This window comes from Penaeus japonicus, unplaced genomic scaffold (genome assembly GCF_977035675.1).
Source record: "Penaeus japonicus unplaced genomic scaffold, GWHDUDI00000001_assembly GWHDUDI00000019, whole genome shotgun sequence".
NCBI lineage: Eukaryota > Metazoa > Arthropoda > Malacostraca > Decapoda > Penaeidae > Penaeus > Penaeus japonicus.
In genome coordinates this window covers 29,801,868-29,820,622 of record NW_028234421.1, presented here as the reverse complement: position 1 = coordinate 29,820,622, position 18,755 = coordinate 29,801,868, and the positions used below count along the sequence as shown (strand labels likewise).

The window sequence follows — 18,755 nt, the reverse complement described above, 5'->3', positions numbered from 1 at the left end:
TTCCTGCCTTTCCATTTGTTGTGCATGTACCAGGGAGATTTCTGACTCAAGTCTATGATATATAACTATAGAAATATGTTATTCCTTAATTGTAGAGAACTAGCACATTTCTCATTTCTCATACTGTGTAAACTCATTTTGAACTAATCATGTATAGGGTTGTGTGTGTTTCTTATTAATAGAAAGAAAAACATTCCTTTCCAGTAAAGCTTTTTGCCTTTGAATAGGCAGTTTTTTTGTTGTTGTTTTTTTTGTATGGTATTATGTTGAATTAAGTACAATTATGTTGATAGGAAGTGTCTTATTTGTTCTTTTTTTTGTGAACTTATGGTTTCTTTTTCTTCATAGTTGTTATCAGTTATTACTGTTTTCTTTATCTTATACTTCATATCTGTTACCAGTATTTGCACCCATTTTAGTATTGCTACTACATTTCACACATAATAATTAATTGTATCCACTGTCCATCAATCAACTTAAGAAGAAACATAGGTATTAAATGGCATAAAACAAACCTCTATCTCGTTACTCATTTATTATCGAAGCATTAGTATAATCATAAGCAATTTAAATACAAAAAATATTCTATGATGATTGGTCAAGTACAGTATATTCAACCAAAAGGACTTTAGTACATCTTACCATATTTTTGTTACTCACTGTGAAATTTATTTTGTGCCCCATAATTCAATCTTTCAATGGGCTTACTATATTATTATATTATTTACAACTTATAACAAAGCATGAAAGCTAAGGTTTATACAAACAATACAACAAAAACACAAAAGACAACATTTGGAAATTTAGCCTAATTAAAAATCTGTTAAAGAGTTAGAACAGAAGAGGAAGAAAAAAAATGACACCAAGACCATTCCAAGTAAATGACGCAAATGTTACAAGACCAAATGGAGGCATGAGATGGTGTTTTGCCTCCGTAATAACCCGGAACCAGCCTATAACATTTGCATCCTCTACTTATGGTCAATATTTTTTTTTCCCAGAGCCACACCTAATGTCATGTATGTCTGACATAGCTTTCTGAGTCCGTTCCGTCTTTATTTTGCTGTTCCAGGAACGAAAGCTTTTTTTTTTTTGTTTTGTTTTTTTCAAAGTTTTGTCATGAGATCAGCTGTCGTGTAACTTAGATAGTGCTACAAGAATCTTTTCCTATTAACAATTAGGAATCACAATAAAATGATATACTATCCGAGACTCAAAATTACTGTTCTCATCACATTTGCACTTTATTAGTAGCACAGACGATAAACCATTGAGGCGCATTTTAACATAATTTCAAGTACCAATATTGCTTAGTATAAATTCTATATGACTATAAAGCACCATTAAACTCCTGCTGAACTCCAAGTTGCAAATCAACATATATTCCTTGCAAGACGTGGCAGTTTGGCAACCTGTAATACCCCACATAGGCTTGCTTGATACGCACATAGGCAAGTTAGGTATGAAGCGTTAATGGTGAGTACATGAGAACAGCCTTAGACTATGAATCAGGGAAATGAGACAATACACTTGTAACTGAGGTCTTCTTAAACACTGGTTCAAGTGGTCGGACCATAAAAAAGGAAAGAAAAAAAGGGAAATCTAATGGGATCTAACATAGTATGACATAAGAATTGATGAAGACAATAATTGACTTGCATTGTCACCAAGAAATTATTTAAAAGTCAAAATTCTGAATTGTATGCCACAAAGGTAAAAACTAAAAAAAAATAATAATAATAAAATAAAATAATAATAATAAATCAAGCAACAATGTCTTGGAGACTTTACACAATAAACAACCTTTTCAAAAGCAAGCACGATATGTTGAGTGGAATGGCTGAGAACTCTCAAAATGGGCTTGCACTACCCTAAACATATCACTTTGTATGGCCAGATCAGGCATTATTAATATACCATAGAACTTGATACCGAGAATTCTACCATATATTAACATTAACCAAATCCAGTCCTATTATCAGGCAACAGGATTTGCCCTGTCATGATATCACATTTGCTAGCAAATTCAAAAGATGAATATTCCATAGAAATTATATGGATCTAAATCCACCCAGAAGTCAAATATTTCACTTAGAAAAATGCCAATTAAACAATTTCAGAGATCTCTAATCATTACAATGTTGTCTATTTAAAGCTTTTTCCAAAAGAAAATATGATCAATTATATATCATAATGTGCCACAGAAAATGTGGCATCATATTACACATTTACAATTTTATCACTTGTAACTGTCATAAATCTATGTGTTAATATAAACTGTACAGGGTACCATGTAAATTTTCTTTACAACTTTCAGTCGGCCCCAGCACAATATAGTATAATTTTGCCATTACATTTCCTACAACTTGCGTCTTGGTTCTGCGATGCCCGTCTTCCTGGCAATCCCAGTCGGTGTGTCTGAAGCAGCGGAGGATTTGCGGGCGATCCTAGTAGTTCCACCTGTGCTGCTGGAACCTGAAGGATTCCGAGTCCTGTGGAATGGAATCTCTGTTTATTTGTGCTCAAATTACTTGTGTTAACCCTGTTTGCCGGTCTTTTTTAAAGGACTTTCTCTGCAAATGTGAATGAGGGTCAAAAGATAAACTGGATTATTAAGTTAATATTAAGAATTTTCTGTATGATACTACTGTTATGGGAATTAGCTTTTGACATGCAGGGGGTAAAGTGTGATTCAGCATAAAATTAAATATCCACTATAAGTAAATCAGAAATCAAAATATTATAGAGAAAGTATTAAACAAAAAAATCACTAAGAAACCAACAGAGTAATGGAAATATAGATTGAGTTCCAATACTTTTCATTTCAATCACACCTCTCAACTAACTTATCTGAAAACCAATAAAAAAAAATAGAAAAACATTCACTTGATCTGATATGGTACATAGTAGCATCAATCAGGAACCTCCTCATTTTCCAAATATATGCACTGAATCAAATATTGCGCAATTTCAACTCAATACATTTTTTTCTACGCTCCATACCCATAAATATATAAAATATCTGCAAATCCACTCATTTTCAAAACTAACATACCCCTTAAAATGCCATGGTTGGCATTTTACACCCCATATTATTACCTTGTAGTAGTGGAGGTCTTGGGAGTGGTGCTTTGTGTGGTGGACACTTTGTGTCTGTAATAGTTATTAAAAGCATATTACAGTTACGAGTTACACAGGAAAATTATTACATTAAAAGGTACAAAAGGAATAGCAAAATAAACTCTTTGCTCTTCACCTTTTCTGATGTTATCATTAGTGAAAAGAAAAAAAAAAGAAAAAAAGAAAAGAGTGAAGGTCAAAAGGCTACTCTCTATTCAAATGTAAATCATGTAAAGAATCAGATGAACTAGACAAAGGAATAGTAAAAATTACATTTAGGAATCACAAAATACATGCAATAGTTAAAACACTATTAATCACTGACTGCACAAAAATCTATCCAATTAGTAAAATTAAAAAACGGCAATACAACATAATTCAAGAGGGACTCTAAAAAGACTGCCATCGCAACAACTTGTTATTCATGGACTTCCACCCATGCCTCTATCATATCACTACAACCCAGGTTAGTTACCTCAATGTTGGAATTTTGCTTGTGGAATGATTGGAGTTAAGACTAGTAGTTGATGAAGTTCGGGACCTGTAGAAATTATTCAGACATTATGTACCTTCACCTAATAGTTAGAACATTGTTAATATATATACTATCATATCTATTACTATCTGAAATAACTATAAATGTTAGCTAGAGCAAAATCATCTATCTTATTAGGATTTGCTACATGAACATGAGATGTTACTATACTGACTAGTGAATGAATGCATACAAACTATTACTCTTGCTAATCCAACTAAATAATTTCATTAACTTTACATGTATATATCCATCACCTACACAATGCTCTGTGACTAAATCCTTGCAAACCTGTTTTGAAACAATGTTTTATTATAGTGTTCATCACACAAGCAAACTTTACCTATCCTCTTCCTCTGCTTAAGGTAACATAAGTTTAGCAATAACAAAATGCACGTCGGCAGCCAGGGGAGGGCACCTGTTTACCTTAAGGGTGTTCCCGCAACATTCAGGTTAGATGTGGAGCCAGATAGGTTAGTCCTGGGGAGTCAAGAAATTGCCATCACCACAAAATTACGGAGTTGGAGTAATCTTACTCCTTAACCAATATGTGAGTTTATTGGAGTACTAGGAATCATTCTGGCTAAATTAATGTAGCTGTTATCATTATTGTTGTTTGTTCTTTACAAATGATTCCTCATGACTGTAACTGTTTGGTAAAGCTTCAGATAACAAGGCAGTTCATAGTCAGTTCATGTAAAAGTTCATTGATTTTTATTCAGTTATTTAGGCTTTTAATCTGATCACATCATACACTTATGAGAGAAATTTGAAAATATAGAAAGTCAAAAAATGTTAGTTATTATTACCTAAACTACATTTAGATTATAATTTTCTAAACCAAAAAACAAAATGAAACCCAAAATAGCTATGCGAAAAAAGAAAACCATATAATAAGGAACTTTTCCATGAAAATGACCTGCATACTACCAAAACAAACAAAAAACAAAAAAAGGCCAAAAATGACTTGCTCTTTAACAGGATTTGGCACTAATGAAGCCATTGGTAAGTCATGCAACAACACAGCAACATTGCTCTTACTGAATATCTAGCAGATACTTATATCTACCACATTTCTAATAACACTGATTACGTATTCAAAATGAATGAACTGAATTCACTGAACTTTAAAAAAAGGCACAATCAACATGAGCATTTTTTTTTTTTTCTCTGAATCAATTGAAATTTCCTAAAAATACAAACTCCATTGACAAAAAAAATACCAAATATAGAAACATATGTCTGCAAAAATAAATAAACACATAAAAAAGTGCATAAATATGTGCAAATGCATACACAAATATCCATGCAACAAAACGTCATTCCAATAGAAAAAAGCTATTGTACAAACAAACGCATTTCAAGCAAGTACTTCTGACGAGGTCAATGCGTCTCAAGAGCCCCGAATGAAAAAAATAATAAAATGGTTCGTAAAAGACAGTCTTGAACTGATGTAAAACTAAATATGGATATCAATCACTTGTATCTGTCAACACAAAGTCAATCTTAGCTAAAACAGAAAATGACAATTAATTTTATAATCATTTATACATAAATCAGTTGGGAACATGGATACATTTCATATAAAGGATACATAGTATGAGTTATCTACAGCAGAACTTAGTAATCAATCATTCCGAAATCACTGACTTGTACATGTACTTTATGTTGCTTTTTCTCAATTCATAAATAAATCCAATCCAATTTCACACTCAATAAAATACTGTCTTCCACAAAGCCACACATAAAAGAAACAAAGAATTGAAGCAAGACCACACTGAACTGCTTAGAACACCACACTAATTTACCGTTCCCAATCAGAGGCAGCACCAACAAGAACCGGGATTTTGGTCCTAGAGAAAAAGAGACCCATGAACATTAGGCCTTAAAACCAGGACGATTTTCACCCAGCAGTATTTAGTGTCACTGTCACACCAGTGGTATACAGATTCTGCATTAGATAAAAAAAAGCAGTATCCACTCCTCTAAAAACTCAGATGCAATTCTCTCTTGATAAGCCACCCATTGCTCAAGTCCGATGAAGTCTGACTGTGGCACTATGTCCCAGCTAAAGACAGCAACCCTTTTATAAGCTTCTTTGTTTTACCTTCCTTTTATGAACAGCCAAAGCTTTATCTTTCTATCCAAGCAAACTTTTTATCTTTATAAATAAGGGCAATTTAAAACTGCTATTGGATAAAAGAGAGACCCAAATATATTTATTTTGCAGAAGGTACTGGAGGCCCCAAACCAGTAAAAAACAACATGCAAAATAACTAAGAAATTCACGTCTAAATTATCACAATAATTGCAAAGTAATTGCACGTGGTGTAAACCATAAAACTAATTATTCTAAGCAGAGCAACAACTATGCAATAACTTCTGCAATTGTGAACCATGAACAAGGATTATAAATCAATTTTATTGGATACTATTAAAACCTGATTAGTATTCTCCAACACAGAGTGATTAGTGTCATTAAGAGTCAAGGAGAGGTAGTAGGTTGGGCTTCAGTACATGCCTGGATTCAATTGATTTTTTACCATAATATACAGGTATAATCAATGTAGGAGTCTAAGGTTTTTGGGCAGAGGATTTTGGCAGGGGTGAAATCACTGTTCATGAGAGAAGTGAATGGCACACGTGGGACAAGGTTTCCACAATACAAGGAAAGGACCAAACTAAGCTATTCATGCCACAGTATTATCATTTACCTAATTCCTGCCTCTTTCAATCGACTGGACAGAGTCGGTGAATATAACCTGGAGGGAAAAATTAGTTCAGTACAACAAATGTGTTACACTACATCATCAACAGCAATGCAGATATAAATGAGTATTTCTTTTCCTGTGTTACCCCATGCATTCAAGCAACTGATAAGTATTGAGAAATGAGTCAAGAAATATTAAAAAAAAAAAAAAACTATTTCTGGGAAGTCAAGAATAATTTTATGTCTGCTTTATCTTTTACCTTGAACACGCTTAAAACATTTTTCCGATGTTTTTTATCTTAATGCTTCTGACAACCCATCCATATTTTTTTTTTTATTCTGCATAAATACAATAAAAACCTGATCAACCTCAGGTATTACAATTACAATCCAGGAAAGAAAACCTGTAAAGGAAAGAAGGAACCCAGCACCAAGGATGTAACCCCTGAGATGCAATGAAGTTAATTGAAAGAATTATATTTGCAACTAATACAAGTACATTCTTCAGCATTCAGCTCCTGAAATAGGAAATGCTGAAACTGAGGAAAAGTGCAATAGATTAGACTTAAGGGTGAGGCATTCCAATTACGCTGGTGATTAGTCACTGAACATTACTTCACACATTCTTGCCATACAGTTAAACCAATAATTTAAAACCTTGGCCCAATTTTTTTTTTTTTCTGAAAAAGCTTGAAATATTAAGTTCATTACAACACTTTGACTACAACTGCACAGTAAATTATGAATGTAAAAGCAGGTGTATGTATGTTGACTGTACAAGAATAATGTGTTTGGCAATATCAGCAATGAACTAATATGGCAGATGATGATGTTGGTCATTGTTTGTTAATATGTTACCTGGACGAGGATGCCACAGCTACAGGAATGCTCGATGCTGACGGTGTCCTTGTCATGCTCCGCGATCTGTTAGTTTATGTTTAATGAAGCTTGGCATGACTTTCATAACACCATGTGTCAGGAGTATTCCAGCAATGGATGTAATTGGATTCATAAGCTTATGAAGATTAACATAGATTTCTTTTCATGCTATACTGAGGGTGTTAGTAAAGCATATGGAAAAACAACCTTCCGTTAATAGGCGATATATAGTAATATGAAACATGCAATCACTCCAAATATCATTATTTGTGATATATATGTAATGAATAATTTTAAGTTAGGGTCAAAACATAGCACATTTAAAACCTTATATCTAAAACAACAAAACAAAAATAATTATAAAATTCCAGTGATATTTCTAATGCCTCGTTAATATTCTAACACTTGTGATAAAGTCTGGTTAAGTATAAGAATTGTATTTTCCCTTGGTATTACTGTTTTAAATTGAATAGTAGACAAGCAAGCTATCCTTATATAATGTATATATATTTCTTATACAAATATAATGTGTGTATGAAAGAAACTAGTATGAAAGAAACAAGTCTGTGACTAAGCAATAACACCAACACAATAACCTTACCTAGATGAGACAGAGATGGCACGTGTCCCAGTTCCGTTGACAGTGCCTGTGGAGGACTTGACAGGGGCTGAGGCCTGGAGAAGAGGAGGGGCCCAGAAGTTAGTTGAGAACCACAACCACTACATTACTTTAAGATGGCATTCCGACAAGGCCAGTTCAGATATTACAATTCCGGTTTCCCCCCATAAGAATTGAAGTTTTAACAAAACTGTATAAAAGTTTATGTTGTGCTTGTTAGTTGTTGAAAAGTTTCTGTAGTTAGATATACATGACCATCTTCTTTGTTAATGATGAATTACAAGACTTTGGGGAATATTCAAACTTCCATCACAAATCTCAATGTAAAAATTAAGTAAACATTAATAGTATTTTAAAGAGAAGAATTAAATTTTAAATATTACAGTTATGCTGATAGTTCTTGGTTCTATAACCTTTTTCAGTTCCAGTAAATTGTCATTTGTGATTAATAAAGGCCCAAGGATTCTAATCACCCATAATACTTCAGAAATCACAATCTACACTCTCACTCTTAAAACACTAAAGTTAGTGGGTACATGTGACAGAACCAATAAAATTGCTAACTTATCACTGTACAGTGTGTAAACTGTCCATTAAAAGGAGACCATGTTTTTTTTGTTTTTTTTTACTTTTTCATTAAATGCATCAAGTCTAAGCTGCAGCAAATTATTGGTTCAATCTACTGGACTCACACTCAAAGGATTTTTCATGTACCAGTAATATTATCATGCTATCATAAATCACAGAGAAAATATACTGGTCCCATTGACTGTTAGATATGAAAAGAAGATTAAACTCTGAGACAAATTTAGGAGTGATAAAAAAAGACAAGGAAACTCCTGAAATGAAGAACCATCTTTTCACCTTTCTGTGCATTTAGCCTGAGCTATTCACACATGGTTGTTGGTTACCACCTGCTAATGCTCAATAGCTAAGACACCTATAGATACTTTTAACTGGGTTTCTCACCTTTCTAAGAGAAGATGACCGCTGGACCCCAGAGGACTGACTAGATGGTGTGCGTGTTCGCCCTGTGAATGAAGGTGTGCGTCTCATGGGTGTCCGACCACCATCATAGGAGTCCAGGGACACCTCCGAGCCAGCACGACTTGGTGGCCGAGACCCGGGCCGAGAACCAGGACGAGAGCCAGGTCCTCGAGAAGCAGGGCGGCTGCCTCCGCGGCTTCCTGGCTGACTGTCAGCTGAGGGGGTGGTGGAACCAATGCAACATTAGGAATACATCTTACTACCTCATAACAAATCAAATAAAAGCTTGAAAAAAAAGCCTTGAAAACTAGGAATAACAATTCCCTGACAACTTACCTGAGGTATTATAAGATGAGCGGGAAGTGACTGGAGCGGAAGCCTTGCGCTTGCTACCATGGAGATGGAATGAGGAAGTGCCTCCTTCTTCGCTAAACGAGGAATCTGGAGTTCCAGCACTGAAGGATGCACGGCCCATGGCTGAGCTCTTGGCTGTTCTTTCTCGGACCTAGAGGCAGTTGGATAATGCTTTCATATGTGCCAGTTACATTAATTCATAAAGCATCAATGAAAAGGCGCATAAGTATACTTATATCAAATCTTACATGAGTTCATTATATATTTCATTATATTTCAGTATAATTTTGTTCCTTTTCCATGAAAAACATCTACAACACTACTAGGTAATGCTAAAAAGTAAAAAAAAAAAAAATCCTTACCATACAAGAAGCTTAAAAAAGATACCTCATAATACTTAAGTCCTACTGTACAAAGATATAATGCATAACAGGAAGCCTGATCTTGAGTTATCTGAAGATGATCACATTGTCACTGGAACAGACTTTAAACACTTACCATTTGTTGATAGGCCACCATCATTTGAGCATACAGTGATTCGGATCCCGGAATAGGAGCTTGTGTGATAAGACAAACCACATGAGAGGTCTCCACCCTTCAAGATTCATTTAATACAGATGATATCAATTATCAAAGCTAAGATAATCCCTCCATAATCTCGCTACCAGTTTGAACTTATAGCCTAAACAATTTACCTGTGCCTGACGCCTATCTTCACGGGCGCACCAAGTTCATTTTTGACTTACATTAATAAGGTACAGCCATGCTGACAGCTGAAGAAACTCCAGGCCTTAAGCCAGTTCAGAGTTTGAAGCTTAAAAACTAATGGATGGACTAAAAGGGAATTCAATTCACTGCTCTGATAAAACTAAAATCTTTCACATTCCCAATGTGTTAGTGTACTTGGTACTATGTCAAATAAGAGATGCAGGGAAACAATGCACACACTTTACGGGAAATGCAACTTTTAAATACAACAAAAGCCACATTTTCAAACACGAATTTTACTTAATACAACATACATGGGCATCTATTTTGCTTACATGTTAAAACAATGTAGTGTCAAATTGTCATGAATTATGTTTGTGGAAATGGTAGCAGTATTTCATGTTAAGCCAAAATGAAACACCCGTAACAGTATGACTAAGAGTTCAATCCAGGCTATGAAGAAACGAGCATCTGGAACCAAACTAGCATGGCCTACGTCTCAACATGGACAAAATGTTAAACTAGCACAGCTTATGTTTTCACACGCATCTGCCTGCTGGCCTCCTACCATGGATGAGCTTGTGGACGAATCTGATCTGTGGAATACTGCACCCAGAGTGTGCCCCACACGTATTGTGCACAGAGTACCACTTTGGGAACCCTCGCTTTCACTTTGCCGAATTTGCTCAAACAGGGGCATCAATTCAGCCATAACGAAATGAGCTGTAACAAATAATCTATTCAATATGCATTTGAGAGGATATGATGTTTAGAATTGGAGAAGCCTGACTTTTAGTAGAATATAATTGTTTAGACTGAGCATAATCTTATAAGCCCTGTGGCTCATTTTGGTTCTCTCTCTACATTCTCAAAAAATTAAGACTAAAGTAATCTTGACTTTTTAACTCTTCTGAGATGGGCCACATTGTAAGATACTTGGCCTGGGCTGGGCATCTTCAGACATCAAGTTTTTTATTATTATCTAGACTTAGAGACTCATATTAAACCATATGTGATATATTGGTCATTTGATACTAATTAGCAATTCATATGACGCATCAATTACACACCTGAAGGAATAACTACCTTAAATTTTGAATAAAACTATGCAGCATGAAAGTGATCCATCAATGCGAAAAATGCCCGTAGCAGAAGGGTTAAGAATTCAAACTCTAGATTTAGTTAATAATACTCTATTCTTAATCATTCCCATTTTATGACGTGTCAAAGGATCTTGACTTAAAATAACACAGAACTCTAGCATATGCTAATAAAAAATCACAAAATGTTTGCCAAAAATAAAGGAAAAAAGTACACACCAATATTGTGACATAAAAGGAAAGGCTTCTCTAAAATTTATGAATAGGCACAAAGTGAAATTGGGATCATGTGCCTCATGACTTAGATTTCAAGATAGGACAGAGGAAGTGGGATATGGTTTCTGAAATAAAATAAAATTCATATTAAACAAATCATACAATTAATAAAAAGCGGCAAAGAAAACGATACCTAAAAAAACAAAAGAAAACAACTAAAAAATCAATGTGGTTTGTCTTTCTCACTAACTACACTAGCAATGTTTACATACCTGTTTAAGAAGCAGGGCATTCTTAAAACTTCTTATCATTGAACTAAACCATGCTTGGGCATGCAATACAAAATAAAATAAAAACAAAATAAGAAGCTTTGCAGGCTGCCCCGGTGTCAGTCCATTCAAAATCAGTTTAGAAATTTTCTGTGCATTCCAAGATTTTTTCCTTCATTAGAAATTACTAAATGGTAAAATTGGTAGAGTAAAAATTTGTTGTTTCACAATTTAGTGTAGTGAATTTGAAAAGTAAAATAAAATCTATTGTTGAAAAATCATTCTCTTGGAAGACATCAAGAATTCCTTCCTTCCAATATGATGGTTTATTAGCCATCTCTTTGCTAAGGACTGGCTGGATGTCGAGGGACGTTTTGATAACAGAACTCTCTGATCTGAAGTAATTATATAAATGCACCACACTTCACTCTCTCCAGTTACAAGTTATCTTAGAAAAAAAGAGAAAAAAAAAAAAAAAAAAAAAAAAAATTCTAAAGAATAAACTGAACACATGTAACTGGAGTGAACTGTGGGCACTCGTTCTTTTTAAAGGCTGCAACGAAAACAGACCTTGATAATGGGCCCAGCACTAGGCAGGGACTGGGATCGCTGCTGGGCAGGAGTGCCTGACTGGCTTGACACAGAACTGTTGGGGCTAGGCTTGGACTTGAACGGTGTCATGCTCTGGGATACGCCCTCCGCTAGGATGAACTGCTCGCGTAACTCCACGTTGGTACGACCCTTGGCTATTTGGGTTTAGGTTCGTACCCCAAGGCAGGCAGATCCGATAATTGTCATGGTTTTATGGCCAAGGTAGGGTCGACGCAGAACGCAGAGTGGCGCGGCATTGGTAAGGTTGATAGGTTGTGGGGTGAGGAGGATATTGGGGAATTTGGTAAGGTTTAAAATAAAAATGTTTATATTTCAAGAAATACAGGTTTGGATGAGGTGGCGGAAAGGGGCAAGGAGGACGGATTGGGCAAGGGGAGAAAAAGAAACAATGCAAACATGTTAGCTAATGACACTCCATCAACGGATAACTAAAATTCGACTAGCATTCAGCTACACTGAATAATTCAAGAATAATAAATGCTATAATACAATATTGCAAAGAAAATAAAAAATTCATGCCTGAAAAAACTAAGACCCAAGCATGCCATAGAAATTAAAGGGTACGAACAGCATGAGAGTGCTTTACGAAAATATTCCTACAAGTCAAGTTCTATAATGTTTTCAGTAAATATAGCAACCACAAAAACATCTAGTGATCTGGTTTGCCCTAAAAAAAACTAACAGCTTGATAAAAATATGAGGTGTAAGTTGTTTGTTCTATGTAAATAAAGAGTTATGTTTAATAATTAAACACTGATAATTTAACAAGAACAGAATAACACAGAACATAAAAGCAGACATAAAAAGTACCAAGAATGATTATGTGCAATATATGATGAGAACTTCCAAACTGTAAAAAAAAAAGTTAAAAACAAAAAACAAAGCAAAAAAACACATGCAAAGAAAAGCAGGTTAAAAGCAGCTCAGATTAGAACCATTAATTCCCAGCACTTTGACAAACAAAAATAATTAATCTTTAAAATAAAAACACACACTTGCTGTAATTAAAATAAAAGCACATATTTATGATCAGTATACAGAATCATCTTCAAAGACAATGCACAACTGTGAACATCCATGTAAAATGCTAAATTTCAAACTCCAAGGTTTTAAGCACTTCATATTATGTTATCCCCAAATAATTTCAATGAAAAATTATATTTCAACACTATCAGTGGTTGTAAAAAGGGATTACATGATACACAGCTAAAAATATACACTACTTTGTTAAATGTTTACAATGATTTTTTTTTCATTTTCTGGTTGTCTAAATTTCAAAAGCAATAATACTCTATGTTAATGTTACAAAACCATCAATAATCTGAACATTATATTTAGATTTACCTTCAACCAATCTACTTGTATATTTTTTTTTTATCTTTAAATATAACTATCTTTAAACTAATGTACTTAAATTTGTTAGCTTCTAAAATCTTTCAAATATATCTTAAGTACATATATTTCGACAAAGCCAAATTACCCTTAAAATCAATGGAGGTTTAAGCTGCAAACCACTCTAATATAAACAATAATTACTGCCTGCCATCCCTACAAAAAGTAGCCCATATTTATTCAACCAGGCAATAACTTTGAAATGATATATCTTACAGGAGCTACGGCAGGACCCGGCTGGTGAAGTCTTTCCTCTCATAGGGCACCCATGCTCATGTAGTTCCAAATCTCCAACCTGCTCTAACTCAGGTATAGACGGACATACTAAAGTGTCCAAGCAGACCGTGAAACAATGCAAAGCAAGATGGAGGAAGATCGGGTACAGCGATGGAGAGCAAGCGTCGATGTCACAGGGTAATACATTTTTTGTATGCATTTGCATTTTGACGATGATTTCCGATAATGAATGTGATATATCCAGTGCACACGGGCAATACCATTGGTGAGGTCCCCAGCAAAGGAGCATGCACAACGGGTTGGGGATGTAAAGGAAAGGGAGGTTTAAGGGTTATTTGGTAACAGGGATGAAAGGTTTGGAGGAATCGGGAAAGAGAGAAAGAGAAACAAAGAGTTAATTGGTTAATGGCTCTGATGCAAAAACTCTTGCAGTTACTTGTAATTATATGCTTTCTTCCATAACTTTTGTCACTTTGAACTTGCATATTGGGTTAATATGTTTGTTATTCACATTCCATTTATTAGTATGAACAGCTGCAATCATGGATTTTGCTAATTCTTAATATATATTACACAGACCATGTATATGTATAAACATGTCAGCATCATATTGACACATGCTCATAGGTAATTGTTATGAGATAAATGCCACCCAATTCTGTATTAGCATATATAGGTCTAATAAGAAAATATATCATTAATCTCATAACAAACATTGCTATTAAAATTTGTGTTAGCTATCTAAATTTACTTTCTCCTATGTCTACGCAGGCTTCTGAGCGTGGTAAGCTACAAACAAGCTTAGCTGGCAGAGGCTACAGGCAGATTATGTGATTTGCTGGCTTACATCAGTGTAAGTATATTTCATCATTCACTTTGTTAAAACTCTTTTGTGACTGAACTGGTAATGGAGCATATGAAGTTCAAGAACTGGTACATATATTGCACATAATGACAATATATTTGTCTTTAGCTTATTTATTTAAGGGATTTACCACCTTGCATCCAAATATGGCAGCTAGTAAAACACCCCAACACCCACTTGCCGTAAGGATTAACAACACGCAAAACACTGCACTCTGAATGGCTTGTCTACAATTTAATTGATTGAAGATGTGAAACTAAGATAAACATTCATGAGACTGACAAGAATAGTAATTATTTACCATATAAATATCTATGATCAATTGAGAAAGAGACAGACTGAGAGAAAGTTCAATTAGACTTCATAAACAAAGATGCAAATGACTAAGATCATTTTACGTGCAAAGGAATAGGAAAGATCAATCCATATTCTACTAATAATCAATAACCCTTTGCCAGATCATAACAAGTCAATACACTTTTAGTAACAGACATTTTTTTTCCTTTTTTTCGTAAAGTTTCTATCAAAAGAAAGATCTTAAAATGAAGTAGAAGAAAAATTTTGATTTTATTTACTCTTTTAAAATACATCAATGCCCTTTAATCATATCTCAGCACAATACATCTACAGTGTATCTTAGCCTCTAGTTTTCGAAAGTAATATATTTTTTTTTTCTTTAGCTCATAATATATGCTATGGGTAATAACACTTCTATTAAGCATACGATCAAACTCTCATACATACCTCTGCATGGGTCATTCTTCACGAGGAATTCATCAAGTGCCACCCATCCACCACCGACACGAACCATGACAGTTGATCGTAGGATACGAACCAAGCGAAGCTTTTGACTGTCTCCAAACTAGTGCAAATACTTCCATTAGTATCAATGTTTATCCAATCATCAGAACAATTTATAGAATAAAATAAATTCATAGTCATGAAACAATTGTTATGAATGAATGAATCTCGAGATAAATTAATAAATGAAATGAATCTCAAGATTAATGAATAAAAGGAATTAAGTTAACTTACCCTATATTTGCCCTCTCCCACTTGGTGCACACGGAACTTCTGTCGGCAGGTGCATTTGGAAACCTGTTTCTGCACTTCGTCATCAATCCTTTCAGCATCAGTCAAAGGTCCCTTGCGCTCCCAATCAGGTCGCAACGCAGCAATGAACTCTTGGTAGTCAATGTAGCCATCTTGGTTGCGGTCAAATATATCTGCAACAGTTCCCATCTCCAAACGGCTTGTAGGGAACTCTGCAACAAGTAAATAGATGTTGAACAAACAGTCATGACTCTCAGTCAGAAACATTTTCTCTAACTTACACTTTCTCTCATCAAGAATATTGCAATATTAGTAAATAAAAGGGAGATTAGAAAGAAAACTAACTGGTCTTAAGGATTCCATCAATGAAGTCATCCCTTGGCACGGCTCCATCGTTATCAGAGTCCATCTTGCGGAACAGATCAGTCACTCGAGATTTCTTGTGGTTCATGAACTTCATAAACTGTGAGAGACAAAAAAGTATAATAATAATGATAATGATAATATTAATGATCAGAAGAGACTTCTTGTGGTTCATGAACTATAAACTGAGGTAGACAAAAAATATAATAATAATAATCAGTAGAAAAATATATATACAAGAATAAAGATTTCCATAACATATAGTGTACAATATTTCTATAGTATGTATATCTAAATTTTCAAAATTTTCTTATAAAATCCTTTAAACATACCCTCTTCCTCCATTCTTCCCAGGAGAAGTTCTTAAGTTTCTCGAGCTCCTGCAGATAGTTGAGTTTGTCATAGAGACGTCGCATGCGCTCCCATGCCATGAAGCCGACATGCTGCCACTTCTCCCACAAGGCTCTAGCATGAGGATTCTTGATCTGAGGTTCATCTCGCACACTGGCTTTGCTGTGGGGAAAATATTCATGATTAATAAACAGTATTTCAGAAGAGAAAAATCCCTTTTAAATTTTTGGATTCTTGGAAAATGATGCCAGACGTGCTTGCTACTCTCAGCACATCGACCACAATAAAAACATATTTACATGCTAAAATATACAATGTGCAAAAAATCATATTAAAATAAAAAAAAAAGTTAAAATGGGTTGCCATTCTCATCATACCATTACAGAGGCTTCATAGGCAACAAGCTAGACTGTGTCACATAAAAAACAATAATGTACAAACAAGAACAAAAATATTGCTGCCGGTTAGTCAGAAAACGCCTGTCAGGCAGAGAGCTGAAAGAGAAAAAGGTGTATTATATCAGAGGACAACAGAACACTTGGTGGTGGAGCATCAAATTACCTAAGATATGTCTAATTGTGTTTATAGTGTTGTAGGGCAAGTGGTTATTGTTACTAGAAGAAAGAATTAAAGAATAATAAAAAACAAACTAAATGGAGCTATGTTAAAAAAGGAAAGGACTGCAAAGATTTCTTGTCTCCAATAAGAATTTAATTATAACTAAAAAAGAAAAAAATTTAGTCACGAACTATGAGTCAATATATTACTTCACGTACTTTGAGTGCTTTTAGGTGAAAGGTGTGAAAAGGGACTACGATTCTTTCTAAAAAGCAAAAATAAAAGTAACTGAAGACGGTTAGTGGGCAAACTCACATAATCAACCAAGAAGAACTTTTTAATGAAGAAAAAAAAATTGGTTACCGAAGTTTCAAAAGTTACTGAACCCTCCATTGGTCATAAGTGAGGTATTAGCCGATAAATTATTTAGCCAGTGAAGTAGCGAATGTTATCAGAGAAATATCTAAGGTTTGGCAGCTGTCGCAGCGCTGCTAACCTGCTCTTCCTTCCTCCTGCTGTACCAGTAGCAGCACCAGCAGGCGTTGGTGTGGACGTGGCAAAGCGCAAGTGTGAAAGAGGCCATTCTCTTTCTCGGTCAGCTCCGGGTGATAACTCTCGGGGTGGTGTTGTTCTAATGGTAACGTTTGTATTAAGGCATCACAATAGTAGTGTTGGATTATTTAATATTATCCATATATCCTCATGTTACAGGACGATTAAGGTAAAACCCTATCCCTAGTAGCTTGATTGCGTTAAAATGTGTACATGTAAAACGTATCAAAATGTATGCAGCGATACAAATATATAAAAATAAAAATCATAAATATCAGCCTCAAACGACCAAGCATCAATCTCGATAACTGTAGTATACCTTGCTCCAAACATCCAGGGTCGAGGGTATTCCCGAGTGGGTGTGATCTCACGAACTGGTGATGCGCGGCTAATGAAAGCAAATCACTTAGTTAAAACAAGGGACGAAAAAAAATCACGACATATTACCTTCTAGTCATATCATGCACTCGTGTTAAAATGACTATACAACATAACTCAACAAGTTGTTAATTATCAATGAACTACAATACATGTATACAATGACAAATATCAAATAAATTAACTTATTACAACAGATGAAGCAAAGGTTTAGCAATATTGGCTTTTGCAAATTACTATTTTCATATACAATCAATGTTAGTGTAAGTGTAATAATCATTTGTCTTTTCCAATATGACCCTTCTTCACTGACCACAGGAACTGCTATTGTATTGATTCTAATTGACAACAGGAAAGACCAGATAGCTTTATTCGTTTTCCATTATCAAGGTAGCCATAGTGTGCAGAAAAAGACAAACAATGATTCTGATAATGACAACAACAATAACAACAAAAAGGTTATATGAAAAACTCGATCACTTTATGACCTGCAAGAAACAAAAATATCAAACTCTTGGTTATTAAGCTTTGGACTTCTGTTATAAAGGTATCGATTATCGGTGTTAATTGGGAGATAACTAATCAAATTCATTAGGCATTAGCGCAGCATTGAAATATTGCCTTTACCTGGACTTTCGCGATTTGGGTCCTGGTGAAGATTCGCGATCGGGGCTGATACGGCTACAAAATAAAAATAAAAATAAAAATGGAGAAAATAAATCGAGCCAAACTCTACTGCAGACAAATACTTATTGCACAGAAATGAACGCCATCCTAACCAAAGTACAGATCATACAAATGTTCGATTACAATAGTACTCCTCCACAATCATTATCAAGAGAGCCAAGAGTAATTCATTTTACTTCTATTCAGAGTAACCAAATAAGTCTTGGAACA

General features: G+C 34.7%; 1 protein-coding gene across 50 annotated transcripts in view; it reads right to left on the bottom strand.

Moving 5' to 3' along the window:
- Positions 1-518: 518 nt before the first annotated feature.
- Positions 519-18,755, bottom strand: part of shot (dystonin-like protein short stop) — a 422,952-nt gene continuing 404,715 nt past the window's right edge. For 14 of the 50 annotated variants that reach the window (XM_086547666.1, XM_086547670.1, XM_086547661.1 and 11 more), the window contains 19 exons: positions 18,486-18,539; positions 17,800-17,868; positions 17,425-17,559; positions 16,352-16,532; positions 16,002-16,119; positions 15,639-15,868; positions 15,348-15,465; positions 13,718-13,825; positions 12,068-12,243; positions 9,187-9,355; positions 8,833-9,065; positions 7,846-7,919; positions 7,224-7,289; positions 6,370-6,417; positions 5,464-5,508; positions 4,082-4,135; positions 3,596-3,661; positions 3,100-3,153; positions 519-2,492 (listed from right to left, as the gene is read on the bottom strand). In XM_086547666.1, the coding sequence (XP_086403792.1) occupies positions 2,360-2,492; positions 3,100-3,153; positions 3,596-3,661; positions 4,082-4,135; positions 5,464-5,508; positions 6,370-6,417; positions 7,224-7,289; positions 7,846-7,919; positions 8,833-9,065; positions 9,187-9,355; positions 12,068-12,243; positions 13,718-13,825; positions 15,348-15,465; positions 15,639-15,868; positions 16,002-16,119; positions 16,352-16,532; positions 17,425-17,559; positions 17,800-17,868; positions 18,486-18,539 (2,131 nt within the window). In that variant the 3' untranslated portion in view covers positions 519-2,359. Of the gene's footprint in view, positions 2,493-3,099; positions 3,154-3,595; positions 3,662-4,081; positions 4,136-5,463; positions 5,509-6,369; positions 6,418-7,223; positions 7,290-7,845; positions 7,920-8,832; positions 9,066-9,186; positions 9,356-10,480; positions 10,636-12,067; positions 12,244-13,717; positions 13,826-15,347; positions 15,466-15,638; positions 15,869-16,001; positions 16,120-16,351; positions 16,533-17,424; positions 17,560-17,799; positions 17,869-18,485; positions 18,540-18,755 lie in introns of all 50 variants that reach the window. The other 36 variants (XM_086547634.1, XM_086547638.1, XM_086547653.1 and 33 more) reach the window with 32 other exon arrangements.